The sequence below is a fragment of the Hibiscus syriacus genome, unplaced genomic scaffold (assembly GCF_006381635.1).
Source record: "Hibiscus syriacus cultivar Baekdansim isolate YM2019G1 unplaced genomic scaffold, ASM638163v2 tig00113338_pilon, whole genome shotgun sequence".
In the NCBI taxonomy this organism is placed as follows: Eukaryota; Viridiplantae; Streptophyta; class Magnoliopsida; order Malvales; family Malvaceae; genus Hibiscus; species Hibiscus syriacus.
The window spans coordinates 354,445-380,860 of record NW_024063457.1 but is presented as its reverse complement, the minus strand read 5'-3'; the positions used below and the strand labels follow the sequence as shown (position 1 = coordinate 380,860).

At 34.4% G+C, this 26,416-nt stretch overlaps 5 protein-coding genes across 6 annotated transcripts; 2 read left to right on the top strand and 3 right to left on the bottom strand.

The window, feature by feature from the left end:
* The first annotated feature begins 3,676 nt into the window (after positions 1-3,676).
* On the top strand, positions 3,677-7,042 carry LOC120186395 (abasic site processing protein YoqW-like). 2 transcript variants are annotated; one of them, XM_039190332.1, is made up of 8 exons: positions 3,680-3,826; positions 3,931-4,093; positions 4,497-4,582; positions 4,966-5,078; positions 5,343-5,408; positions 6,121-6,221; positions 6,331-6,396; positions 6,528-7,033. In XM_039190332.1, the coding sequence occupies exons 1-8, from the start codon at positions 3,732-3,734 to the stop codon at positions 6,918-6,920; spliced, it is 1,083 nt and encodes a 360-aa protein (XP_039046263.1). In that variant the 5' UTR covers positions 3,680-3,731; the 3' UTR covers positions 6,921-7,033. The 2 variants fall into 2 exon arrangements, with proteins under 2 accessions (XP_039046264.1, XP_039046263.1); XM_039190333.1 differs by lacking the exon at positions 5,343-5,408 and having other exon boundaries at positions 3,677-3,826; positions 6,528-7,042.
* A 1,829-nt stretch (positions 7,043-8,871) lies between these two features.
* Positions 8,872-9,332, bottom strand: LOC120186406 (EPIDERMAL PATTERNING FACTOR-like protein 9). Its single transcript, XM_039190339.1, has 3 exons — positions 9,260-9,332; positions 9,101-9,174; positions 8,872-9,039 (listed from the first exon to the last, which is right to left on the bottom strand). The coding sequence occupies exons 1-3, from the start codon at positions 9,330-9,332 to the stop codon at positions 8,872-8,874; spliced, it is 315 nt and encodes a 104-aa protein (XP_039046270.1).
* Positions 9,333-10,577: 1,245 nt separating this feature from the next.
* On the bottom strand, positions 10,578-11,037 carry LOC120186393 (glycine-rich protein 5-like). The gene has a single exon (XM_039190331.1). The coding sequence runs from the start codon at positions 11,034-11,036 to the stop codon at positions 10,725-10,727; it is 312 nt and encodes a 103-aa protein (XP_039046262.1). The 5' UTR covers position 11,037; the 3' UTR covers positions 10,578-10,724.
* Positions 11,038-13,234: 2,197 nt separating this feature from the next.
* On the top strand, positions 13,235-21,369 carry LOC120186402 (E3 ubiquitin-protein ligase CHIP-like). The gene is made up of 8 exons (XM_039190336.1): positions 13,235-13,482; positions 13,575-13,642; positions 13,744-13,807; positions 14,404-14,475; positions 20,396-20,529; positions 20,657-20,810; positions 20,908-21,018; positions 21,106-21,369. Exons 1-8 carry the CDS (start codon positions 13,366-13,368, stop codon positions 21,229-21,231), a joined length of 846 nt encoding a protein of 281 aa, XP_039046267.1. The 5' UTR covers positions 13,235-13,365; the 3' UTR covers positions 21,232-21,369.
* A 2,153-nt stretch (positions 21,370-23,522) lies between these two features.
* LOC120186420 (U-box domain-containing protein 9-like) lies at positions 23,523-25,908 on the bottom strand. Its single transcript, XM_039190357.1, has 2 exons — positions 25,428-25,908; positions 23,523-24,977 (listed from the first exon to the last, which is right to left on the bottom strand). Exons 1-2 carry the CDS (start codon positions 25,740-25,742, stop codon positions 23,892-23,894), a joined length of 1,401 nt encoding a protein of 466 aa, XP_039046288.1. The 5' UTR covers positions 25,743-25,908; the 3' UTR covers positions 23,523-23,891.
* Positions 25,909-26,416: the final 508 nt, after the last annotated feature.

Here is a 26,416-nt window from a genome sequence, read left to right as displayed (position 1 = left end):
TGTTACCGTATTAGCAAAGTGTCGAGATATTTAATTCTTAATCTAATAATCATGCATTAAATAAATCAACTAAATATTACTAATAATTTAAATTACATTAAAATGTTAAAATGTTACCGTATCAGCAAAGTGTAGAGATATATGATTTCCATCCGAGCGAAGTAGACTACCTTCCATTATATATCTGCAAAAGAATTATATTAGTAAAATATTAAATAAAGTAAAAAAATAATAGTAAGAATATTATAAAATATACCTTAAAAAGAGAGTATTTGAGAGAAATTTAGAGAATTTGAGAGAAATTTAGAGAATTTGAGAGAATTTGGTGTGATAAAAGTGATTGATGATTGGGGTATTTATAGTGAGGATGGGACGTGAAGGGTTGATAATTAGGGGTATAACGTGCCCCCTGCACCGCGCTATACCCTACGTGTCAGATATCCAGGTATAGCGCGGATCAGGGGAGCGCTATACCCATGTGGCGTCAGATCACCGTATATCGCGGGGCAGAGGGCGCGCTATACCCACGTGGCACCAAATCAGCATATAGCGCGGTACATGGGGCGCGCTTTTTTGCTAAAGGTGTTAGATTGGGAAATATAGTATGACCGGTGTTAGATCGATAATAATACCGATCACCGGTGATACACCAGAAAAATAACTGTCATACAACACTAAGAATAAAGTTATTTTACAATCTAAATTTTATTGTTGGATGTGAGAAAACATTAAAAATTTCACTTTTGATTGTTCGAGCGATTAATTTTTAGTGCCATTTAAATTTTTCTGGCCAATTTACTTAAAAAAGTTTAAACTCAAACTTTTGAACTCTAATTTATCATTGTTAAAATATTTTCTTTTAAATTTAAATGGTGTAAACTGAACCAAGATAATTTTGATTTGTGTTTTGTCAATTTCGAGAAAAATATTTTTGTTCGGTTACATTATAAACTGTGATGGGTAGGCAATGATATTAATATTTTTTAAATAAAAATTAAACCCAAAACATCATAGAGAATTAAAACAATAATTTATTTAAACTAGTCATTTCATATTGAAGACCCAGCAGATCAGATATATCATAAAAAAACAATTCAAAATACCAAAAGTGATTATGAAACAAACAAATCAAGGACAAGGAAGAACCCTAGGATCCAATGGTGTAGATATATCCCTTTGGCACATGTTGGGCTCAATGCTTACAACACCTTCTCTCTGTACATTAACCAGTTTGTTTATATTTCAGGCTCACAAATAAATAATAAAACAGAAATATAATAATACCTTTCATATCACTTTGAGTTTTATTCGTTTTAATCATTTTAGCCTCCAATATATTATTTTGAGTTGAAATAATCCATAACTAGACGAAAATATAACACTATCACATATACATAAACCATGATATAACACATGTTATATGTCTAGAAATGATGGCATGACATAACACGTGGTATGTATCATGTCATTATTTTAAATTAGTGATGTGTGTTGCATTATCTTATGCACACATAATAATGTTACATCATCATTTTAGATACATATTATGTATCATAACATCATTGATGTCCACGTAATAGTGTCACATCAACACTTTAAAAACATAAAACTTATAACATCAACAACAATTGTTGATAATTAACCAACTAACAATTTTTAGTCAATTAAGATTCATTTTGATCAAAATGAAAAATTTGGGCTAAAGTGCTTTAAAAATAAAAACTAATGCGGCCATTCAATCAAATATTAGGAATGTATTTTGATATTATACATATAAAAATTAATAAAAAGAATGTACCTTTGCAAGATTTCTAAAGTAAGTGGCGGTGTAGTTTCCAGTTGGGAACAAAATCTCAATCAGATCAGCTAATCCCAGTTGGGGTTGAGAGACAGCACCATCCAATCAATCTTTAATTACATGTAATGTAAACACAAAACAAAAGTAAAATTTCGATTATTATAGAACTAAAAGGACAGCAAAAGATATTTATAAATAAAAATACTACCATGGGTAGTCAAATTTTGGATTCTCTTATCATATCTCCATAAACTTTGGTAAGAAAATAAATAAATAAATAAATAAATAAAAAGTGAAAGTGAAAGTGAAAGTGAAAGAAATAAAAAAAAGAAAAAACTTAATTTAAAAAAGGAAAAAACGAATAAAAGGAAAAAAAGATGTCTAAATAAAAAAACATGACTACCAAAAATGCAAGAAAACTTAGACCTCATTAAAGACATGAAAAGTAGCAAGAAACTTCACAAGATGGTAACCTACTAAAATAGTTGCAGAGCACAATATTGCATTGCTTGAATTGAATTGAAAGCAGAGTTTCATAGTATCACAAATCAAAGCCACTATTGCCCAATCCTGCGGCAGCTCTACTTCTTAATAAAGGAGACCAAGCCAGATGTTCTAACAGTGTCTCAAGTCTCCACAACTTTGGATTCAACACGTCTGAGTTGCTGGTCAGATAAATTTTAAACCAAACAGTCCAAATGAATTATTATCATCATACGTAGCAGCATGAAAACTGAATACAGCTTATCAGCCTCTTAAGACCAAAAATAGTTAAAACTATCAGTAGCTTTTGTTCCCTCTGAGCAGCACCAGCACACAAGATCGAATGATGTATTTTAAGAAATTAAAACTCCTATATATTACCAACTGATGCATTGCCTTATGTTACTTGTTACTCCATGTGCAGACACTTTGGAAACAAGAAGGTAACCAGCACTACTGTCATAAGTGTTAATGGTATGGAAGCATCATATATTTAGGCGACCAGAAATAAATACAATTTAAAATATGCACTAGAACATCTATTGCCATATGGAGATAAGAGGCTGATGGTAATCTACATGCAAGTGTTCCAGTTTGTGAGCTGCCCAAACTACATACTATATACTTTATAGTGTCCATGTATATGAATTAAAGGAATTAAAATTAACATCATCACTACAGAACAAGAGAAATGAGGATGATCAGATATTAACTAGGCTTAGTCCCATGCGTATACTTTCAGGAAAGCGAACTGCTTCAGAAAACTATTAGATACAGCTAAATAATATGATAATTACGTGATATACAATCTGATTAAATTGAAATGCTTCATTTTTTTACTCTCCTTTGGGGAAGGATTTCTTATTCTGCCGCTTACTCTTAAATTCTCTCCCCTAGGGGTGAGGAAAAAGTTGATTATACCAGAATAGCCGAACAAACCAAACTGATTTAACCAAAATAATCAGTTTATTCAGTTTTTTTATTTATTTAGTAAACTTAATCAGCGTCATCAGTTTTTGTCAGCTATCTAAACATTAATACTGAAGTACTATTATAAGATAATGTGACATCATCATTATTGATTTTTTAAATGTCACAACAATAGTTATCTTAATTTTTAACAGAGGGTTATCAAAATAAAATCAAAACGTAATATTAGATATGATTTTAAAAATAATAATAATTAAGTGACTAAAACAGGACAAAAGTGATAATTTAGATACTAAACTTATAATTTACCCTAAAAATGAAAATTGAATAGACTGGAAGCACCGATCTCCAGGCATTCTGAGATCCAACGGTGAGGACAAGATTTCTCTAACGCGAAGCACGAGAAAAAAAAATTCCACTCCCGCTCTTGCTTGCCGCCCATAAAAATGATAAAAATTTCTTAGCAGTAATTCATTAGTTTACAAAAAATTCCACAAAACTCGATTCAAAGCAAAAGGAGATGTGCGGAAGAGCTCGTTGCACGCTTCGCGCCGATGACATCCCCAGAGCTTGCCATCGCAACAATGATCCGGTCCGCCATGTTAACATGGACCGGTAAAGTTAATCCACTTCAGTCTCTCTTTTTTTTCTCCCACCTTTCGTGCGTCTGTCTTTTTTCGTTTGGCTGGTTTTGGAATTTGATTTGAAAAATCATATAGGTACCGTCCTTCGTATAATGTTGGCCCGGGAATGAATTTGCCCGTTGTTCGACAAGACGATGGATCTAATACCGACGGAGCTTGTGTTGTTCTTCACTGCATGAAATGGGGACTCGTTCCCAGTTTCACTAAGAAAACTGACAAGCCGGACTTTTTCAAGATGGTAATCCTTTGATTTAAGCTTCCTTTATTCTAAGAAGTGTGTTCAACTTTGTATAGTCTTCAGTTTAAATCCATTGGCAGTTTATTTTCCTATTTAGGGCATTCATTTTGAGGAAATAAATGGGATTGAATGTATGCTATATTTTAGTATTTTACTCATTCAATCAAGTATAAAAAAATATAGAAGAAACAACCAGACAACGCCGTATAGACATGTTTAGCAAAATCTTCGGTAGCTTATGTAAATTATAGGACTACTACTGCAGCTTCAAGTTAATTTTGACTTCACAATTCTATCCTAGCTTCAAAATCTCTTCCAGCTTTAATGAAACACAGTTATATATCTTTTGACATCATAAAGTGGAAAAACCTTTTCTAATGTTAGCAATTTTGCAAATCCACAGTTCAATGCTCGATCTGAGTCTGTATCCGAAAAGGCTTCTTTTCGACGCCTCCTTCCTAAAAGCCGATGCGTGGTGGCAGTCGAAGGGTATGGAACCAAGGATGGTATATTGATCCATGTAGACAAATTCATATATTCTGTTACTGCACTTGTTCTTATGCTGTGGGAAAATTCACATATATAAATGAAGATGCTATTGCTCAAGCTTGAAAATGTGATAATACCTTTCGTGCTTTTGAAGAAATGTTACCCTGGATTCTAAAACTGAACTGATAATTAATAGTAGATTTTAGAGGATAGAATTTCCGTTTATGATATCTTGATGAGCAATTATTGTGGTGCTGTTTTCTTCATTTGAGGTGCTCTATTTTGTTGGTTCATTTCTTTTAGCTGTATAGGAAACCTTACCAGAATCACTTTCATTCTTCATGTCATTGTATCCATAGTTTCTATCTTGTTTATACTTTCAGGTTCTTTGAGTGGAAGAAAGATGGGTCGAGAAAACAGCCTTACTACATTCATTTCGAGGATGGTAGGCCTCTAGTTTTTGCTGCTCTTTATGATTCTTGGGAGAACTCTGAAGGTGACATCCTTTCTTCATATTCACATCTTTGGAATGTGCAGTGATTAAATTTCTCCATCCCAGTTGTACTACCTGTGTACTAAATTTATGGGTCCCTGCTTTATTCAGTTTGATTAACCAGTGATTTACATTGGGTTATACTGAATTGCTGATCTAAATTAGTTAATTGATGATGACCTCTTCTGTTAAGATCCACGATTTGGTATTTCTCTTAAAATTATAATCCATTTGAGCGAATAACACATTTTGTATTTCATCCTGCAGGTGAGAAACTTTACACTTTTACTATTCTCACTACGTCTGCTTCATCAACTTTGCAGTGGCTTCATGGTGAGTCATCCTTTAATTGTTTTTATGTGTGAGGCTACGATAACTAAAATATAGCAATAGATTGAGTTATGAATCATTTAGTCAAATCCTTTCTAATTAGAAAACTTGTTTGCTGATTTATTTGTTTGTTCGTTTCAGCATTGCAGTGTTACTAAACTCTACAGTTATAAGTTCTGTTTAATTTAATAAATATGAGGTGGTCCACATTTGGGATTTTAATTTTTATGTTAAGGTTTGTCATAGTGAGTTAGAGCTATGAAGCTGTACACTATTTTTTTCTAAACCAATATGTCAACATTAGGATAAGCAATGAATGATAAGTATTATTAAGTCATGGGAACATGTTTTCTTTCGATGTGTTCGTAATTTATTTCATATAGTTACCATCATCTCCTAGCTTTTTGCTTGGATGTACGCATCATCTAATTGGGGAGTATAGATGAATATGCTTATGACTCATCCACAATAATGTGGCAACTTTAAGATCTGTTAATGACATGGTGAGTGAAAAGGCTCAAGTATAATTATAGTTTGATGATAAGAGATTTATCTGATCGCATACAGTCATACTCCTTGGAATCACATTAAGTACTTGAGATTTGCATATGCGAGTCTTTTGATTATGCCGAATAATTAGATATTCCTGCCATTCCCATCATAGCCAAATTTAAGGAGCCTTATACTAACACATTCGATTTATGTCTCTGTGTAGACAGGATGCCTGTAATTTTGGGTGACAAGGGATCAACAGATTCATGGCTAAATGGTTTTAAAATTGATACATTGCTTAAACCATATGAAAATCCAGATTTGGTGAGAGCCTTGTTAATCTGAGTAATTACAATGATACGTCTGCCTTTTAGATATGTTTAATGATAATGAAGTTACAAGTTTTTTTCTTACATGCTAAAATTCAACTTAGGTATGGTATCCGGTGACCCCTGCAATTGGTAAACTGTCTTTTGAAGGACCCGAGTGTGTTAAAGAGGTAGGGCATGTTGGAGTTTATGTTATTTGGTTTCATAGTCCGAGGATTCATCAGCTGATAGTCCAGATCATTGGTCTAGATACAACACCATGGATAAAAATTTCAACATCCACCTTCTACTATGTTTGTAGGTACCATTGAAGACACAAGAAAATAATTTGATCTCAAATTTTTTCTCAACAAGGGAAGTTAAAAAGGAACAAGAATCAAATATGGACTGGAGTTTGTGCAATGAATCTGTTGAAGCTAATTTGCTGAATAACTTAAAGAAAGAACCTAAAAGCACAGAGGATGAGCTTCCATCCTCAACAGATGAGGGGAACCATGATTCAAAGTCGAATGTTCCAACACTGTCCTTTGGGGATGTAGGGAAGATCCAAACAAAGAGAGACTACGAGGAGTTCTCAGCCGATACAAAGCCATCTAAAGAAGAAATCGAAGTAAGTCCCGCAAGGAAAAAGGGAAACATCAAGAGTGGTGGTGATAAGCAACCAACACTGTTTTCATACTTTGGAAAAAAATAGCTTGTTCGAGTTCAAGTCTAGTACAATTGCTCAAGTTTAGGTTTAGCAACTGCATGTGTGTATAGTAGTCTAGGTTCTATTTTGAGGCAAATAGTTGTAGTTTAGGTCTCCCCAAACTTTGTTTGGGCTTGATGGGCACTACTTGCATACAATGGACGTAAGACTTGAACTTGAGAATTTGCTATGATAATAACCAGATAACAACAGCATTCAAAACTTTATAATTCTTCACCGTATCATGAATTACAAAAATTATACCATAATTCTACGACGAAAAAGAAGAGCTTTAATAAGAAAAATAGATACTTTACGTGCAAATTGAGATTTAAGTGTAAGCAATCAACACATCTCTCTACTGTCGTACAGAATTGATCCCACGGTATCCAAACCAGGGGTGAACAAGCATCAGTTTGAAAAAACTGATATTTTTTACTCAACTTGTTAAATTTTTTTTAACTTGTTAGTGGATTAATTTTCAAGTTTCAATACTTGATTTTAAGATTAATGTGGAATAGAAGCTGTGGCCAGTTGACACCCTCAACGTCTTGGATGGGTCTTTTCTTTGACTGATGGGTCACCATTTCTGAATATCAACATTTGGTGGTTTTACTAGGAACAATGCTCTTGTAGTAAGGAGAAATAAGCTTTAATTTTCATGGTGTCCTCCATTGATGATTGATCCTTGAGGATGATAAGATTTTCAAGGGGTCCATTCAATCTTGTGTTTTACGTCCAAATATAATAATTTTCTCAGATCCATGCATCCATTCCCGTGTTTCTCTCTTCCTGTTTCTTCATTAATGCATTTCGTCAAACTTCACTATCGGTTTCAAACCATTTTTTGGGAGGTTAAATATCATTCTTATTTATTGATAATTTTGATTTAAGGACGAAGTCAAGAATATAGTTAATGGTTGAAATATTAAAATGAAAATTGTGAAATGAGGCTGCTTGTGCTTGTGAGTTGAAATATTTGCTAAGGTGTTTAATAAAATATATATATATAAATTTTTTAGAATAAAAAAAAGCCTTTAATAAGCCGAGCAGTGGGAAAGCGAAATTTCACTATTTTAATTTGCTTTAGAAAACATTATATTTAAATATCATATATTATATTACGATTAAAAATATAATTTTTATTATAAATATGAAATTAAATTTCATACTTAATGTTGCATATGTAAAAAAATAATGGCGTTTTTCAATAAAAACATGTCACTAATATATATTTTAGATCTAATAAAATATATATTGATATATGATAGAATTATTTTAATAAAAATAAATACATTAAAAAGTTTATTTTTAATTAATATTATTTTAAAATTTAAATCTATATAATTATGTAATAACAATGTGCTCTACTAATTAAAATGTTTTTCAATACTAAGTCCAATCCTAAGAGACATTCATTTATGCAATAAATGTTTCAATAGTTACAAGTAAAAATGTTATTAATGCTGCAAGAATTATGTCTTTTGGTTAATAAAAAAGTCGCCATTAATTATTTAATTTGAAAGTGGGAATATTCATAATATATTATAAAAAATATTATTAAGAGAGGTGATTATTTAAAAATATAATTATTTCGATAATTGTGCACGAATCAAGCTACCGCAGTGGTTAAAAGTAATGATTATTATTTTTAAAAATTACGGGTTTGAGTGTCAACAACTATAGTGTATTTGAGAGTTCATTGTCAAATGATTGAGAGTTTCTAGAACAGATACAACCACTTGTAATCACTCTAGATTAATAAAAAATATTATTTAGAGAAAAACATATTATTAATACAAGAAGATTGCAACATAGCCAAATACAAAAGGAAAACAGAAGAGCTAAACTGGACACCACTCCTCACAATACACATCTTTGAAAGCAGTAGGGATATCTAGTTTCTAATACCTTCTTGTTTTAAACCATTGAAACTCAAACTTAAAACTCAGTGGATTTATGATCTATGACAAACACATTTGTAGTGATATGCACTGTTGATGGGGTCATTCCCTTCAACTGGAACTTGCTCGGCTGAACATCTGTGTTTGCATCCTCTACATTCATTATAAGTGCAGGTAGGCCATGTGGATCCAATCATAATTCTCCTCTTCATTTCTGCTTCCTGTAATGGGATTAAAGAAGTAAAGGAATTGCAGGAATTTGTGATGAGAAATTGGGAATACTTTTACCTGCAAATTTGATGGAGGAAAATGAGAGGCCCCATGTTGGAAGGGAATCGATACTTGAGTTCTAGATCCTTCAAAACGGAAGAAAATCTATGGTTTTTTCTTTTTCTTTTACTACAATATAAGAACAAATTCATAAATGAAGGGGGTTATGACCTTGTATTACGTGTGCAACAAGGAAGAAAGTGAAGAGTAGAAGAAGTGAATGGATCTGTTTAATGTTGGACATTCTTCCTACTTTGGTTATGTAAAGAGAAGTTTAGAAGGTGATATACATGAAGTATTAGGTCAGTATATATGAAGGATAAATGAGAGAGAAGCCTAGAAAAGAAGTGTGATGAAATTGAAGCAAAGAGGTCCCCAAGCATTCAGAACCACAGATGGACCGAGGGGCGGGGACGATCCCCTCTCCTGAAAATTTAAAATTTTCATATGATTTATGTATTTGGTTAAATTGAGTGTCTACATGTTTATTCGAGTGTTAAACAAGCATGAAATTGATATATTAACCTTACTTGTGTAAGAAGTTAGCCTAAATTATCTAAAATTACTTCAGAAGTGACTTAAAATGCATAATTGAATTTTCAATAACAAGGAACGATCAAGTATGAATTTAGTGTTATGAAACATGATAAAGTTGTGTTTTGGTATGATTTTAATGTTACGAGTAAGTATGTTCATGTACGTTCACAGATTTTAGAAATAATTAATAATTAATTTGCTATCTCAATTATGCATAATTTAAATGAAATTTGAGATTTAATAGCAGAAGGATTGATCCTTTTGAGGAAAGAACTGATCCTTTAACTATTAGAATAAAAAAGATTGATTTGCTAACTTGAAGGACCAACCCGTTTGTTAAAAGGATCGTAAAAAAAATCAATCCTTCAAATTTAAAATCGTATTTTAAGTTGTCTTTTAAATCCCCTAAAGTTAGTTTGTAACTTTTGGTACTTAAATAAATAATAATTTACAATTTAATCTCCAGTTTTTAAAATTGAAATTAAGGATGAATTTTAATCTGAGTTAAATTGAAATTTTAACGGTAAACTTGTTGAAACTTTAATTTAACGGTGTACTAAAAATTTATTGAAAAAAATCAGTTGTAACCGAATAATTTATCAAGAGCGTAACTATTTAGAATAAATTGGATAATATTTTAGATTTAAACCGAAAATACTACGTTTTTCGTTACAATTCATGTAAATTGCATAATTATTCTAGTTGCAACCTAAAAAGTTAATGTCCATACATTCTACGTTGTAATTGAAATTATTACCAATTGTATAACTTTTTAGAATAATTATGTAACATTTTAGGTTAAAACCCACTGCAATATAAGATTTTATGTAGTAATTAAAATTATTATTAATTGTATAAATTTTTATGTTAAATATGATAATATTTTAAATTAAAATCCGCTGTAAATTAAGCTTAAATTGGACCGCAATATAGTATAATTGCCCGAAGAAGGATGGCATTACATAAGAAAATAAAGGACATAACATACCACAACAAACATTACTACAACCTTAACCGTGCCACGCACTCAAGAGCAAATATAATATTACTCTAACACAAGTTAAACTAGGAGCTTTGAAACTTGAACCCCTAGTAAAGTTCAAGGAAAATGGATGACACCAGGCTCACTAGAAATACCAGCAAGGGCACCTCCTACACCACCTCCAAATCCCATGCCTGCTAAGCCGCCAAGCTGACCTGTACCGTCAAGGGCAGTGATGCCACTAGCACTCCCAACACCACCAATTGGCATGCCATTCGGTCCAATGCCGAAGTAGCCGCCAACACCACCGTACGTGAGGAAGTTCTTTTGGTCATTGAGGCCGGCAGCATCGTTAGGAACGTTCCTAGCAGTAGCTTGAACCACCACTGCTAGAGCAAGAATGAGCACAACATTGCAATACTTTGCCATAAGTAGCAGATTTAAAACTCTAGCACTGTAGCAATGGAGTTTCTTACTAATATTGGGCACTGTCTTACGATGTTTTGACTTTGTAGTCGATGCATGTATTGATGAGTATCTCCTTTTATAGGGCGTACTAGCCTGCCTAGCTTGATGGCAGACAGCGTCGCAAAAATTCAATGGAGTTAAATGTGACCGCCAAGTATTTGGTGCCTCTAAGATTTATCTTTTTCTATACTTTTCCGTTTGTTTAATCATTTGAGTTTTGGTAGTTTAGACTATGTTAAAAATATATAATACTCCATTGCATCTATAATTGTGTATAAATTAGTATGTTGGGAAAATAAATAAATTTTGGTGGTAATAAATAGTCAGGTTGAATTCTTTTAATTTGTTACAGCCTAAGGGTTGTGGTTGAACACTATTATTATATCTTTGCAACAAATAGCTACCTACCATTCTAACTCCATTGCATTTCTAACGTCCTAAGCTGTCTGACTGGTGTATATATATTGTCCAAGATATCTCGGATGGTTTAGAATGTGTTGAGTTTTTTTAAAAAAAATCATTCATCAGTTATTTTTAGTGACAAATCTAGAAAACTTTTTTTATATTTAATATCTCAATAATCATTATATTTTCTATTCTAAATTTAAATAGTTTCTTAAATTTTCTAAAAAATTAAATAAGTCTTCAAACTTTATAAAAAATCAATTAGGCATCAAACTTGGTATAAAAATCAATTTAATCAATCTATCACATCATCATTCATCATGTGCTGCCACATTAGCATCATGAACTATCACATCAACACTCTGACGATCAACCTTTTTAATTGGTTAGAGAGTTAGATTTATTTTTTCCCTCAATTTAAAGGTCACATTTAAAATACCACTTAAAATATATTTTCTTATTTTAATGACATTTTTGTGTGCTCTTGCTTATAATGATATGTTTTGTGTATTTTTTAAATTTAATTGATATATAATATGCATTAACATTATGTTCTTATTATAAACTAAAATAATTTTTGTGTTATGATTTTTTATCAACTTTATTGTTTTATATTTGCATAACTCACATACTAAATTTATGTAATGTAATTTTTCAATAATGATTCTTTAATTTAATTATTTGATAACTATTTTTTCATCTACATTTTAAGAAATGAGTTATTTTTTCAAAAAACTGAAAATGAAAACTATTTTCTAAAAGTAAGAATAGAAAACAAAAAATATATTTTCTAAAATAAAATGGACCCTAAATTTTGCATGTTTAACTTTAGATCAATTCATAGATGGATTGAAATATGGGTGAGGACAATCGCCAGCTAAAAAATTAAAATTATTATATATTTTAAGTTTTTTATTTTTTTATATAAGCATCATACTTTAAATATCAAATTAAATATTAATATAAGCATATTTAATGGTTCAGTCAACCCACCTTATAAACTCAGGGGTTGAACCCCTTTAAAATTTTAAAATTTTCTTATATTTTTTATATTGATTATATAAATTCATACCCTCTATAATTTTATAATTCTGCCCTTAAAACTTTAAATTTAATTTCTTAAGTTAAATTTACACCACTGATATCAATTTTTTCGTCGATCCCTACTTGTAGTTATCCATTTCGAACGAAAATATAGAAAACAATAATGCAAAGCTCGTCAAAATGGAATAAAAATTGAGCCAAAAAAATTGCTTTTGCTTTCGAGCGTGTTGATATATGATTTTAAAATGTTCTTTAAGTTTAGATATATGTTTTATATGTACGAATCAAGTGATCATCGTGATAAAAAAATTATTATTATTTTTAAAAAATTTAAGTACGAGCACCATAAATGTTATTAATATAAATAATCAATATCAAAATATTAAGAATTTATCTTTAAACAGATATTATTTTGTATTTATACCATAATAAAAAAATATAAGTTTTATATGTGTTTGAATTATACTCTTTTATTCAAAAAATAATTAAATAATTAAATTTAAACGATATTAACTGGAACGGCCACTTGAGTTATGTTTATTTGTTTATTTACCAATTGACTTACAAACAGGGAAAAAACAACATAGATGATAGATCAAAACATCAAATTCAAGCGTTGAAGTATTTATCTTCCAATCATATTCGGCTGTGAGGTAATGCATCCAAAACATGTGATGCTACAACTTCCCAAAATAAGAAGAAGAAGAAAAAAAAAAAGGCCAAAATAGAAGTAAAAACTGTGGAGGGTTCTGCGTTTTGAGGTTGCTTTTATCTGAAACGAGCTTGAATTCTTATCGATTTACGCTTTACGGTGAACTATTAAGGAAAGACAAAGAAGAAAATGGTGTCAGGTTCCGCATTGACGGCGGCGGCCAAACAAGCTGAGCAACTGAGGAAAGACGGCAACTTTTATTTTAAGAAAAATCGTTTCGGGGCTGCCATCGATGCTTATACCGAGGTTTAAAACCTTTCCCCTTTTTATTAATTTGTTACTGCTTATCATTTAATTTTCTTAGTTTTCTGTTTTTTTTGGGGGGCGGGGGGTTAAAGGCGATTACTTTATGCCCTAATGTTCCTGTATATTGGACGAATCGCGCTCTTTGCCATCGCAAGCGGAAGTATGTATTCAATCCTTTTATAAGTAATTTTATATAAAAAAATGTTTCTTTTAAGGGGGGGGAAATGTTTTTTTAACGGGTCTCCTATTGGTATCACGCAGTGATTGGTTGAAAGTGGAAGAGGATTGCCGGCGAGCTATTCAGCTTGACTACACTTCTGTCAAGGTTATCTCCTTTCATTTCTTCTTCTCTTATGCTGATTCTTAGAGTATGCTGTGCACCTAATTATCATGAATGAGTTTTTAATTCATACTCTAATTTTTTTGTAAGGATTTAAGGAAAATGAGTCGAGTTTAATTGTTTACTGGTCTTTCAAACGGCGATTTGAAATTTGAAAATCTGAATATGGCTTGAAACAAAATCAAGGACGCTACATTGTGTTAGTCTTAGGTATAAACCAATTCAAATCTGATTTGGAACTCTTGAGATAATCATGTGTCTTCGGTTATTTAATTTAATTTCCAATTCAGAATCTAAATGGCAATATATTTTCCCAAGAGACAAAAAAATTGATTTTCCAATGTTGGCAATATGTTAATGACTTGAAGGAAATTATCAACCGGTTTAAAGTTTCCATTTTATTACGTAAAGGTTTCACATGTAACCTCCTTTGCTGCAGGCTTTAGCTTTGTAGTTATGTTCATTTTTAATTGTTCCTCAATAACATAAAACCGTGGCTGGCGTAGTTTATGCTTTATCCGCCTACTTTATCTTTTACTATTGCTACTATCAGGGTACACTTACATTTGGTTACTTGATAGGCACACTACATGATGGGAGTTGCATTGCTTAAAAAGCAAGAATTAGATGAAGGGGTCAAGGAACTACAAAAGGTACAGATGACATGATGAATCTCTGTTTGTTTAGAATCAGGAATTATATGCTGGAAACCCTTTAAATTAGGATCGCATTCTGGATGCTTTTGATTTCTTTTGCTTGAGATTGTTGAAGTAAATACGTGCAACTTTTTTTTTGTTGTTTGTTCAATCATCACATGTAGTAACTAGTATGCATGTGCTCATTTTATTAATGTATTTGTTATTTTATTCTCATACAATTGTATGGCAGTTGCAGGGTCATTATATTTAATGTAAATGTCTTATGCATCTTCATTTTGAAGCATGCCGTGTGTGTTTTTTGGCTTTGGATGGATATAGGAACCTCATGTCATATAAGAAATAAAAGTTTTTGTTTAACTTTAGTCTGCTATGATGGCTTCATTTGGTATATTTTATCATATAGACTTGGATTCTTGACAAAAAGATTTGAGATTTGGTCAAGGGATGGTGATGGGCAAGAGAAATATAACTGGAAATGCATTTTGGTTTGGGATGCATCTGAGAGCTTTTCTTTTGGAGATTTGACCAGAGCATTGAAGAGAAAAATATCATCTCACGAGAAAGACTATTTGTTAGAGTTATATTTTATTGCAATTCCTAAGATTAAGGACAAATTTCTTACCTTAGTCCTAGGAGTTACCTTGTAAACTAGGATATAATCTTAGTCACTGATTCTTAGGAATATTACTGATTTTTAGGGATTGTTTCCTTTTTATGTACTTGTCCTCTCTATAAAGGTTGTAAATCAATTAGTAAATAATAACAACATTCTTTCTAAGTTTGTTCATGGCATCAGAGCGTTAGGATCATTCCGATCCTTCTCTTTCGATCCTCCTCTTTCAACTTTGATTTCTCTCTCTAAACTTGCCCCCCTTTCCTCCCATGGGTGACGAAACTCTGTCCGAATCTGGGACTTCACAAGTTCCACCAAATATAAATCAGGTAACCTCTCAAGGTGACCTAATTCCTCCCTTATAATCATAAATCACCTTCTCGATGGAAAAAACTTCTTATAATAGTCCCAATCCGTTCTTATGGTGATTCGTGGTCGTGGAAAACTAGGATACATCAATGGAGAAATTCCACGACCAACCATAGAAGATTTTACTTATTCTACATGGGAGCTCAACAACTCAATTGTAATGTCCTGGCTAATCAGCTCAATGGAAAGCCACATAAGCCGTACTTATCTTCTATTCAAGACTGCAAAAGATATGTGGGATGCAGTCATGGAGAACTACTCTTATTTGGGAAACGCTTCTCAAGTATTTGAGATCAAACTCAAATTAAAAGATATTCAACAAGGGACGCTCGAAGTAACCCACTACTACAATAATCTGAAGATCCTATGGCAGGAACTCAATATGTATTATGAGGCTGACTGGAGTGAAGGCGTGGAACACACCAAGTCTATGACACACCAAACATACCCGTGTACCATACCCATTAAAACCTTACATCCAGTCCCAACCTTTTTCATTAATTCATAGTGACATATGGGGAGCCAACAGAGTAAAGAATGTTACGGGGGCTAGGTGGTTTATAACTTTCATTGATGACCACACTAGGGTCTGTTGGGTCTACCTTCTCAAAGAAAAATCCGAAACACCAAAAATATTCCAAAACTTTCACTCAATGGTTCGAACTCAATTTATTCTAACCAAGGAATCATACACCAGAGCTCGTCCTGACACCCCTCAACAAAACGAGATCTCCAAGAGAAAAAACCGATATCTCATTGTTGTGCCTCGAGACCTCATGTTCACCATGGGTTTTCCAAAATACTTGTGGGAGGAGGTTGTCCTTACTGCCTACTATCTCATAAACCGACTACCACCAAAGGTACTAAACCTCCAAACACCTCTAAATACTCTTCAAAAGGCTTTTCCCTTATTTCGTGTTCCTAATCTACCACAAAAAAATATTTGGTTGCAAAGTCTTTGTCCATAATCATCAACCCAATCAATCCAAACTTGATCCGTGAGCCCACACTTGCGTCTTCATTAGTTATCCCCCACACAAAAGGCTTTAAGTGTTATTCACCAACCTTGCACCAAATGTGTCTCTCGGGATGCCACCTTTTTTTAGAATGAACCATATTTTGCAGCATCTCATCTTCAGGGGGAGACTCTCAATGAAGATGAGACCCTTAATACCGTACACAATATACCGCCTGATACTACCACTACTATCACAAACAAGCCTAATAATCGGGGTGCCATTGTAATCCCAAATTTAGACATTGTTTCCCCTGTGCATCAAGAAATTAACACAGTTAATCACACCACCGAAGAGCAACAACGGCCACCTGATTCAGGAAGACAGCAAGAACGGGCTCTCGAGGCTCCAGAACTTCGAGTTTACTCTCGGCGGGATCATCCTATTGAAACTGATACAACCGTGCCAATTTCATCCCCAACCGAGGACTGTTTTGAAACAGAAGTCTCTCCTCCATCTCCATCCATCTATCTTCCAATTGCAATTCAAGAGGGCACAAGGAGCTGCTCTCAACATCCTATTTTTTCGGTTTGTGTCCTATGGAAACTTATATAAGTCTTACAAAACTTTTGTGTTTAATGTTGATTCTGTAGAAACCCCAAAAAAATATAGAAGAAGCTCTTGAATCAATTGAGTGGAGGCAAGCTGTGATGGAAGAAATGAAGGCTCTAAAAAGCAATGAAACTTGGGAAGTCTCGGATCTACCTAGTGGGAAGAAGACAGTGGGATGCAAATGGATCTTCACTACAAAATTTAAACCCGATGGCAATATTGATCGACACAAGGCTCGACTTGTGGCTAAGGGCTTCACACAAACTTATGGTCTTGACTACGATGAGGCGTTTGCACCGGTTGCCAAACTAAACACTATTCAAGTTCTTCTATACCTAGCTGTCAACTTGGATTGGCCTTTAACTCAATTGGATGTGAAAATGCATTCCTCAATGGAGAATTAAATGAGGAAGTGTACATAGACTTTCCACCTGGGTTTGAAGAGAGCAAGGGCCAAGTGTGTAAATTGAAGAAGTCCTTATATGGACTGAAGCAATCTCCAAGGTCCCCAAGGGTGTGGTTAAGCTGATTTGCTAAAGCTATGATCAGTAGAAGTTACATTCAAGGACAGGCAAACCACACCATGTTTTACAAACACTCGAAAAGTGGAAAATGTTGCATCCTCATTGTTAATGTGGATGATATAATATTAACAGGAGATGATTCAAGCGAAATTGAGAAGCTAAAAGAGTTCCTCAATGCAGAATTCGAACTTAAGGACTTGAGAAATCTCAAATACTTCCTTGGAATGGAGGTAGCAAGGTCTAAGGCAAGTATTTCTATCTCTCAAAGAAAGTATGTTCTTGATCTACTATCTGAAGTCGGTTTGTTGGGTTGCAAACCAGTCGAAACTCCTATGAAATTTAATCTTAAATTGGGGACTGGTAAGGATAGAGAAGAAGTTGACAACGGGAGATATCAACAACTAGTTGGGAGACTTTTCTATCTCTCTCACACCCGTCCAGACATAGCCTTCGGTCTGAGTGTTATCAGCCAGTACATGCATGCCCCAAGAGAGAAACACCTGGAAGTTGCGTACATGATATTATGGTATCTAAAAGGGACTCCTGGTATAGGCTTGCATTTCAAGAAAACTGCCAACTGGAATGTGGAAGTATACACTGACGCAGACTGTGCAGGGTTTGTTAACGATAGACATTCTACAAGTGGTTACTGTAGCTATGTTTGGGGTAACCTTGTGATGTGGAGAAGCAAAAAACAGTCAATTGTAGCGCGCAGCAGTGCAGAGATAGAGTATCGAGCACTATCCCATGGTATATGTGAAGGAATCTGGATACAAAGACTAATGGGAGAACTAAAAGTGCCCTACACCAGACCTATAAAGATGCATTGTGACAACCAGGCAGCTGTCAGGATAGCACATAATCCTGTTCATCACGATCTCACCAAACATGTGGAAATAGATCGCCACTTTATCAAAGAGAAGATTAACTCGGGAGAAGTGTGCATTTCCTACCTACCTACTAGCAGTGTTTTAAAAGGCGCGAGGCGCTCCAAGGCGATTAGCTACCCAAAAGCCTTAATTTTTTGAGGCGCTCTGAGGCGAGGGATTCACGTACGCGAGGCGCTTAATTTTACAAAACATTTGTAAATATTTTATAATCATACCTCAAACACAAAATAACTTAATAATTAACTTAATAAGCAAAAACACCAAGTAGCATATGTCATATTGTATCTCAAAAAGACAAATAAAAAACATCATCAATAATCAAAATGCCTAAAACTCATCTTCATCATCATCATCATTAACATCAATCCCAAGCACCTCCTCCTCCCCATCATCTTCAGAAAGTCCAATATCATGTTCTATCTCTTCATCGTCTTCATCAATCAAATTTAGTATATTTTTATTATTTAATTAGATTTAATTCAAAACAGAATAAAACAAGTGAGTTTAGTATCCATATTCTAAAAAAGCCAATAAAACCAAAAAGAGACCCATTAAAAAAGAGTTCAAAATTTCGGCCCAAATTTTAACTTTCCATGACCGTCAATGTTAATCAGGCCGTCCACGTGTGAAATAAAGAATCGTAGCCTTCAAGGTCACACTATAAATAGTCAACTTATCTTGAAACCCTAGGGTTTTTCTCAATCGGCAATATCGTTCAAAGAGTGCCTCCTCTTCTACACTCCTGTTCTTCTCTTTCAGGTACAGCTTTTCATTTCGCTTATGAATTCTCGTCGTTTCTGTTAAGGTTTTTCCTACATCTAAACAGGGATAGGGCTGTTGATCTTTCTGTTACAGTGGCCTGTTTATTTGCTAAGCAAATAATTGTACGTGAAATGGGTCATTGTACGTGAATCGCTAAAAGCATCGCCTCGTCGCCTCATCGCCTCTCGCCGCCTCCGACGACTGAATCGCCGCCTCATGTACTCGCCGCCGCCTTGGTGGTCGGAGGCTTTCTTCTAAACGCCTCGCCTCGCCTAGCGCCTCAGGCGCGCTTTTTAAAACAAAGCCTACTAGACAACAAGTTGCAGACTTGTTAACCAAAAGCTTGACCAGAAACATGTTTGAAGAACTTATTGGCAAGCTGGGTTTGATAAATATCTACACTCCAGCTTGGGGGAAAGTGTTGGAATTTCTAAGATTAAGGACAGATTTCTTACCTTAGTCCTAGGAGTTACCTTGTAAACTAGCATCTAATCTTAGTCAATGATTCTTAGGAATATTACTGATTTGTAGGTATTGTTTCATTTTTATGAACTTATCCTCTCTATAAAGGCTGTAAATCAATTAGTAAATAATAACAACCTTCTTTCTAAGTTTGTTCATATTTTGCACAGGAAACATCGTCTTGCCAGATATTTTGGAGATTCTTTATTTGCTTTTGTATTTAACAAGCTTGGTCTTAGCGCATGGAGCATAGAAGTTAAGTGGATGAATTTGAGCTCTGCTATGTAAACCATAGTTGGCAGTATGTTATGAGTGTGGAAAAGTGGTTCTAGTATTAGTGCATACTGCTGCTTTCAATGTGGTCAGTTTAATCATTAATATGAGCAGGTATTTATTAGCCTGTGCTATTAGCTTTTTCTGTTACATAGATATTAGTTTGAGTGGATGAATGCTATCAATAGTCTCAAGTGGTGACGATTTAAGCAGTTGCCTTAATACATGGCTAGGTTTTGGATTTACTTTAGTCAGTTTTGATGATTTTCCGAAAAGGTTTAAGCTAATGTACTAGGCATTGGCATTTGAAGTCCGGTTATTGTTTGTGTTCCTAATATTCTAGGTTCATGAATCAATAATGTGTGTTGCTGAATGTGGAAGTTTTCAATTAACAATTTTTTTTTGGGGCATCCATAATGGACCCGCTGTTAAAAAGCTAATTTGTTTGTGTAGGCATTGGATCTTGGAAGGGGTGCTAATCCAAAAGGTTATATGGTAGATGGCATTTGGCAGGAGCTTGCAAAAGCGAAGTACTTGCTATGGGAGCATGCATCTTCCAAGCGATCATGGGAGTTGCAAAGTTTGATGTATGTCATCCCTGTGAGTTTAGCCCGTTGATTCGAGGGGAATGATTGCATCCTTTCAAGTTTTTGATGGAGAATTGTTCATAATGTTTATTTTCTGCTTCATGCTATTATTTCTTCGGTTTTGCAGGGAGGCTTGTGAAACTGATCTTAGAGAAAAACATTTCCTTGATGATTCTCAACCAGAAGGTTTCTTGGATAAGGCTAGCATTTCTCATATGGAACAACTCGAGGCTCTGAGACAGGTGTTTAGGAAAGCTGCTGAAGCTGACATCCCGGATGAGGTAAGAATGCGGTTTGCTTATTTTTATATATATTGTTTCCATTTTCATCTATACTTGCTATTTTGTTTTATTTTGGAGACATGATGGAAAATTTCAGGTGCCGGATTACTTGTGTTGTAAAATCGCACTTGATATTTTCCGTGATCCTGTTATTACTCCGAGTGGAGTTACGTATGAGAGAGCAATGATCCTTGACCATCTTCAGAAGGTAGCTTGCTTTGGAAACATGGGTTGTTTGGATATCTTTTGTCTCTCTTAACACTAAACTTGAATCATTTCCTTGCTGACAATTCATGTTGGTAAATTTGATCCAATCACACGCGAGCCGCTCGACCAATCCCAGCTTATACCGAACTTGGCAATAAAGGAAGCGGTGCAAGCATATTTAGACGAACACGGGTGGGCGTACAAGATGGACTAAATCGTGAAATGTTGAGGTGAATCTGCTGGACATGCCCATGATTTAGCAGCAGAGTGAAGTATTGTGAAGTAAAATGGTGATAGTCTGCATATCTGCTTTTGGTTTGAAGTTGTTGGTTGAGTGTAGAATGGATATGTCATTTACCTTTGAAATTGTACAGTTATTGTCATAGCAGTTAACATTGTACATATTTATAAAATGAATACCTTGGTTTGGACCCAGAGTACAATTTAACGCATGAATGGTGTGACATTAAAGTAAAAATGTAAAAGGTATGCATCATTGCATTTGGCATCAAATATAAAGCAGAACCAACTTGTCCTCCTCCCTCGTGCTTTTGCTTTGGCGAAACAAATAAGTACTTCTATTATTTCTTTGGATTTATTTTAAACAGCCAGCCAGCCACATGATGCTGTAAAACATTCCATGATTATTACAAATGTTGGCAAAATGTAAAAGGTATGCGTCATTGCATTTGGCATCAAATATAAAGCAGAACCAAATTGTCCTCCTCCCTCGTGCTTTTGCTTTGGCGAAACAAATAAGTACCTCTATTCTTTCTTTGGATTTATTTTAGACAGCCAGCCAGCCACATGATGCTGTAAAACATTCCATGATTATTACAAATGTTGGCAATGGTTAAAACTGCTCAATTTTCAGCAATGAATCGTGGTCTGTTCCCCCCCGCCCCTCTCTTTTGATTCCTGGAGAATTGAAAGATACGGATGCAACCAAAACTGCATTTTCAGTTAGCATTTCAACGTCGTGAACAGTTTTTTATGTTTAAAATGCTGTGTTTATACGAAGGTATATTAAATTCAAATCATATAATCATAAATTAGGTGATCATAAACACTAGGCACTTTCCTAATACCACAATGCGTTGACATTAATGGAAGGCTGGGGGCACCAAAATCTTAGGCCGCAAAACCAACACGCTTTTCAATGAAAAAGGAATTGGAACTTTTCGTACGCCCACGTTTTCTAGAATGGTAAATTCCCCCCCCCCTCCAAAACCACACGTCAATTATCACTAGCAACACGTGTAGAGATGGATATAAGTAAGTCACTTTCCTATTGGAGTTTCAAGCAGACTTGCAATATTTGCTAATCTTAGCTCTAAGATGAGTACCAGAAGAAGAAAATAAGTTTCACCTACAGATACTCGGAGGTAGAAAGCCTGTGTTATCATTTTCAAGTAACATCTGAGCCAAATACTTGAAAAATATAACATTATAAAAATAACTTTAAAACGATAATAAATATAGTTTTGACTATGAGTAGACACAATTTGGCAGGGTCAAAATATACACATTTAATAAGTTATAACTTATGCGATTCTATAAAATTATTTTTTTATTCAGATTTAGGATGAGTTCTGTAAATGAGAGAATCAGAATTAAATTTAAGATAAAAAGTTTTTTTTAACTTCATCCGACTCAAATGATTATTACTATTGTCTCTTATATATATATTGGCTATTGATGGCAACTCGGATTAGTCTTATAAATATTATTTAATAATGGATGTAACACTTTTTTTCCTAGAGTGTGTTATACAGACTTGAACACGAGCGAAAAGAGAGCATTACATTCATTGTAAAGATAAAAAATATTTTTTTCAAAAATAAATTACCTAAGAATCATGAATCTTAGAGATTACTTCAATAGTTAATTTTCAAGAATAATCTAAAAAAAATGCTTTTAAGCTACCACATCAATATCGATTTTCTATAAAGGCTAGTTCGTGGTATTTCTGATATAAATAAAGAATCACTGATCACATCGCGTAAGACCGGGCTTGGAGATATTTGAGAGCTATGAAATAGAGAATAAAGAGAGTCCTTTAATTCCTTTAAACGAAAAAAGATGAGAAAATTACCCTCCTACCTTTAAATCATAGGATGATAGCTATAAGATGCCAATCGGTGGGAGTTTGGAATTTATTAGGCATGTAACAATAGAGAATACTTTTGAGATCAGAGGGAGCCGGGGGGGGGGGGGCAGCAAATTGTATGGACCACAACCCCAGAAATCGCCAAAATATCAACACGTTCTTACCAACCCTTTTAAGGGACCATTCATTCCAACATTTTGGATCCATTATGAACCATCCATGGTGTCATATAAACCTTGCTTCTTTCTTCAGTACAAGCCCATTTTTTTCTGCTATTACCAGAAATATTCCAATATGTTATGGACAAAGCAGAAGTTAGAATATAAACATTTTTATGGCATAATTCCAAGGTTGAAGGATGATGTGCAAATGGATTAAAGTTACACATATGGCAGGTAAAACTCAAGTATCTACTAAAAACGGCCATGCGATATTGTGCAAGAAACTATTGGTTTGAAACGAAAGAAACTAATGCACACTGAAATCCGAATACAAATTCATATGTATGATAGGAAATAAGTAAAAAAGAGCCAAGATTCTGTTACCTGTAAACGCCAAAATGCCTGCAGAAAAGAAAGTTATTGGACCAGACAAAAGAGAAATCTATAAACATAAGCTTCCAGAGTGTTTATTAACAACAGCAAACTCGTAAAACCGAGATTAAAAACTCTGATGAGGCACAAGTATTTACAAACCTGATCACTGGGTGTTGGAAGCAGAATTTACAAATGATGCACTCGATAGTTATGCATCGAGTAATGTCTTCATGCAGTATGAGTAATATTAACAGCCCTCCTCAGTCTTTCGAGAATGCCAGTAGCTTTTCTTTTGGCTCTAGAAGTTCCATCTTGAGCAAGTTTGGATATCGTTCCATGGGTACTCTCTTCTTCCTTTAATGCCTTCCACTTGGTTCGATCATTAAGACATACGGTGTGGAGGATTGCAATGCAATTTTCCTTGTTGCGTTCACAAGTGCTCTCCCTGATAATCCGAAGCAAGCATGGAATGCCTCCAAGCTCCCCGATTTCCTCCATAGCCCTCTGATGGGTTGAAAGCATTGCAAGGATAGCCAATAACTCATCAACAAGAACACCGTCTATAATCTTTTTTAAAATGACACTTATCACACCATCCCTCATGGCTCTTGCCTTATTCTCATGAATAATGCATAGGTTAAATATCGCAGAAGCAACATCTTTCATAGCTAATGGATGACCTTCACCGAGAAGGTCAATCAGAGGTTTCAAGGCACCTGATTTACCAATAAGTGCCTTGTTAGAATCAATAGCAGATAGAGTGAAAAGTGCTGCAGTTGCATTGCACCTTATTTCAATAGTCTCGGATCTCAGTGCTTCCATAAGAAGAGGAATAACTGCTGGAGTTTCAGCAACAAGCTTCTTATTGCTGTCATGAATTGAAAGATTCAAGAGTGTTGTGATCACATCTTCCTGGAGGTCAGGGTGAACACCACCTTTAGATTCGCTGCCAGAGATTGGGTTGAGCAGTTGAGGAATGGCATCAACAGATTCACCAAAAAGAGCCCGGAATGAAGGCATCTTTTTCGTCAACATCCGGAGCTCCTTTGCTGCTTTCTTCTGTTCAGGAAGCACAGCAGTTAACTTCTCGAGCAAAGAAAAGAAATGATCGCGTTCTGCTACCGTGACCCCCTCCTCTTTACCATTCATAACAGGGCTTGGCAATTCGATCCCCTGACTCTTGCACCACTGCGATATCATATCCAAAATAAGATAATTCGGAGTGAGAAGTGTGTGTGAAAGAACCTGTTGTGTCCGAGGGCAAGTCCTGTTGCCCGCATTCAGCCATTTCTGTATAAATAGTCTGTCGTATGTCTGCACAAAATGAAACCAAATCAGGATTCAAGACACATATCGAGTGAGAATTAGTCGAAGCCATGCAAACTAGAACAACCAGCCTAAAGGAGGGCTCAAATCCATGAACGTCAAATTAAAAGAAAACTAATAAAAACAATCATCTTAAAAGAATGTGCAATTTATCCATTAGATACCATTCAATCATCTTCACATAGCTGAGAAAGTAGTAAAGTAGTATAAATATCGACACTGTACTTTGTAATATTCAATTTCAATTAATTACATCAGAATCACTCTTAAATGATGGTAAATTTCTCACTGAAACATATATGCAGAAAAAGAAATTCACTGTAACCGATATGAATTGAGGATAAATCTCACCTCAATCAACTAAAATTCAATTCCTTTAAATCACCAAATAACAATTCAAATTTTTTTCATAAAATGGAAAGAAACAAGGCCGATTACCTGACCAGAAGCTAAAATGACAGGATCTCTCATAAGCTCTTTAGAAAGAGGACATTTAAACTCTTCGGGACACGAAAAGGCTTCATGTAACTTCAAGGATGACGTGGTGGTGGTAGTGGCGGTGGCCGCCGTAGATTGTTTATTGAGCTTAAGATGTCTCAAAGCACATAGAGTATCTTTAGCTTGATCGACGGCGTGGATGCTGTAATCCTCATCGTCGACGATGGTCCTAACCAGACTTTGCAATTCTTTCTTCAATTCCACCGCTCTGGCACTAACCGTTGGATCGGAACTCAACAAAACCGTCTTCGCCATCCGATTCTCCCCCGACGAAAAAAAAACAAAATGTATGAAAATCAGAACGCGTTATGTTTATCAAAAAAGAGGAAAGGCGACAATGATAGGAGTGGATTTCATATTTTTTGAATTGATTTTCCCTTGAAAATGGGGTGACCGGAGAAGCAGCAACTTTCTCTTCTTGAAAAAATTGTAGGAAAGCTGTCGCTTGAAGAGTTTCGAGCAATCTCACCCTTCCTGTTCTTATTTCAAGGGGCCATTGTTTTCCATCCAAGGTCAAGATTCCACCACGTCATTAAATACATCACACAAAACACCATAATAAAAAAGAGAAAATCACTAGAGTTTCATTTTTTCAAATAAATAAAACTGTTAAAAGGATTCTTTTATTTGACTTTTTATGGACCAAAAATAGCTCATTATAAAATTTATTTTATAATTTGTTCTCCGACCTATATATATATTTGCTAATCTCACTATTACAGTTTGCAGCTCTCTGATAAAACTTTTGACTTGATTTTTAATTATAATTATATTAATAAACAACAATTATGTTCATTCGAATCTTATATCACTTGTATTGCCACAATTACCCTTTAATTACAGCAAATGGAATCTATTAGGTGGTATGTAATTTCATGCATCACGGATTGCTGTTAATAATATAGATTATAGATTAGTAATTAAAGTGT